This window comes from Alosa alosa, chromosome 18 (genome assembly GCF_017589495.1).
Source record: "Alosa alosa isolate M-15738 ecotype Scorff River chromosome 18, AALO_Geno_1.1, whole genome shotgun sequence".
In the NCBI taxonomy this organism is placed as follows: domain Eukaryota; kingdom Metazoa; phylum Chordata; class Actinopteri; order Clupeiformes; family Clupeidae; genus Alosa; species Alosa alosa.
The window spans coordinates 4,549,264-4,551,763 of record NC_063206.1 but is presented as its reverse complement, the minus strand read 5'-3'; the positions used below and the strand labels follow the sequence as shown (position 1 = coordinate 4,551,763).

General features: G+C 47.8%; 1 protein-coding gene across 1 annotated transcript in view; it reads left to right on the top strand.

The window, feature by feature from the left end:
- The window catches only part of ptpn20 (protein tyrosine phosphatase non-receptor type 20), a 61,583-nt gene that overhangs the window by 44,339 nt on the left and 14,744 nt on the right, over positions 1–2,500 (top strand). The window contains 5 exon segments of the mRNA XM_048270269.1: positions 543–637; positions 1,356–1,363; positions 1,514–1,676; positions 2,077–2,198; positions 2,341–2,500. The exon segment at positions 2,341–2,500 is cut by the window's right edge and continues 89 nt beyond it. Coding sequence (XP_048126226.1) covers positions 543–637; positions 1,356–1,363; positions 1,514–1,676; positions 2,077–2,198; positions 2,341–2,500 — 548 coding nt within the window.

Below are 2,500 nucleotides of genomic sequence, written 5' to 3'. Positions count from 1 at the left end.
CACACACACACACACACACACACACACACACACACACACACACACACACACACTCAGACGCACACACACACACACACACACACACACACACACACAGACGCACACACACACACACATACACACACACACACACTCAGACGTACACACACACACAGGTATGCATTGGATGTCAGGGTGAGTCAGGAGCTAATCCTTTAATCCTTCTTTAATCCTTGTGATTAGCACAACTGGAAGAACACACACTCCTGTTACATCAACACTGAACTCACTCACACACACTCCTGTTACATCAACACTGAACTCACTCACACACACTCCTGTTACATCAACACTGAACTCACCCAAACACACTCCTGTTACATCAACAACACTGAACTCACCCACACACACACTTTTTATAGAAAGTTGCTCAGTTGCTGATGCTCTGGGGAGCCTCTGATAAAGTGTGTGTGTGTGTAATGGCTGTAATGAAATAATATTGACTCAATCTCCAATGTCAATATATCTGTAATCTGTTATTGTGTATATATTTGTTTACAAAGTTCTTCTGATGCTCAGAGGAGCTGCCGATGAGGTGCGACTCACCATTTGCAGACCTCCACCAGGCGTCCTGCCTGATATGGACACATACTCTCTGGTGAGAACACACACACACACACACACACACACACACACACACACACACTGATATGGACATATACTCTCTGGTGAGAACACACACACACACACACACTGATATGGACATATACTCTCTGGTAGGAACACACACACGTACACACACACGCAAAACACACACACACACACACACACGCACGCTGATGGTATGGACATATGCTCTCTGGTTGAACACACACACACACACACACAGGAACACACACACACACACACACACACGGACGTATGCTCTCTGGTAAGGAACACCACACATACACACACACACATACACACACACACACAAAACACACACACACACACACACACACACACACTGATATGGACATACTCTCTCTGGTGAGAACACACACACACACACACACACACTCTGACACACACACACACACACTCTCTGTAGAGTATATATTGTTTCTGTAGTGTATATATTTACCTCTGTGGTTATATATGTTGTGGGGCATATATTGTCTCTGTGTGGTTGACGTATGTTTGTGATTAATATCGATAATCTCTGGGGTGTATATATTGTGGAGTATATATTTGTCTCTGTGGTGTATATGTTGTGAGCATATATTGTCTCTGTGGTGTATATGTTGTGAGTATATATTGTATCTGTGGTGTATATGTTGTGAGTATATATTGTCTCTGTGGTGTATATGTTGTGAGTATATATTGTCTGTGAGTATATATTGTAAGTATATATTGTCTCTGTGGTGTATATATTGTGAGCATATATTGTCTCTGTGGTGTATATGTTGGTCCATATAATGGCTGTTTCAAGCCCAGTTGACCCTGCTCTCTGTCTCTCTCTCCCCCGTCATGGTGTCCTTCCCTTGGGCAGAGTCAGGCCCTGCGCCCATGGAGAATCTCCCATGTCCCTGGACCTGCGCATGAGGGACCTGTCCATGGACTTCCACCGGCTGCTGCAGCTGAAGGCCGAGGAGCAGCACCAGGACAAGGTCTGGCTCCTGCAGCGGCTGGAACGTCTGGAGGAGAAGGCGGTGGTGGAGGGAGAAGGGAGGGAGGAAAAGGAAAAAGAGAGGGAGGGGAGGAGGGGGAGAGAAGAGAGGGAGGAGAGAGAGGGGGAGAAGAGAGGAGGAGAGAGAACTTGGTAGAGTGGGAGGAGAAGATTTAGGGGGGGAGTTTGGAGAAGAGGCATGTGTGGCCACGAGGGAGGCTGAGGAAGAGGCGAGGCATGCCTCCAGTCACACCCTCCCACCAGCAGCTCGACAGCGAGCCATTCTGCCCCACGCCCTCAACATTCATGAGGGAGCTTCCCGTGGCTCCTTGAAGAGGGATCTTGGGGCCAAGCAACCTGCATACAAAACAGGGAACTTCCCATTAGCTCGTCAAGAGGGAGGTGGAACCTAAACAATCCCATGAAAGCGCAAACTGTGAGAGGAGTCTGTGGCAGCAGCAGCAGCATCAGCATCAGCGGTAACTATGGTAACAGACTCCTCCCTGTCACAGGAGGATGCTGTCAGCAGTTCCCTCAAGAAGCAGAACGAAAGCACAACATTTCCCAGGTGACCTAATACACACACACACACACACTCAGCAAAACATTTCCCAGGTGACATAATACACACACTCAGCACAGTCACTCACACATTCTTTTATTTCACACAGAACTTAACTCAAATATTCATTCTTTGTGTGTGTGTGTAGTGGTGTGAGGCAGCAGGTGAATGGCTCCACCACGTTCTGTATGGTGTCCAACGGTTTGGCTTTCCTGGCCGACGAGGAGTACCTGTCAATCAGCTCCATCACAGACTCCACCCCTGATTCAGGCTCCACACACACACACACTCACACACATACACAGCCC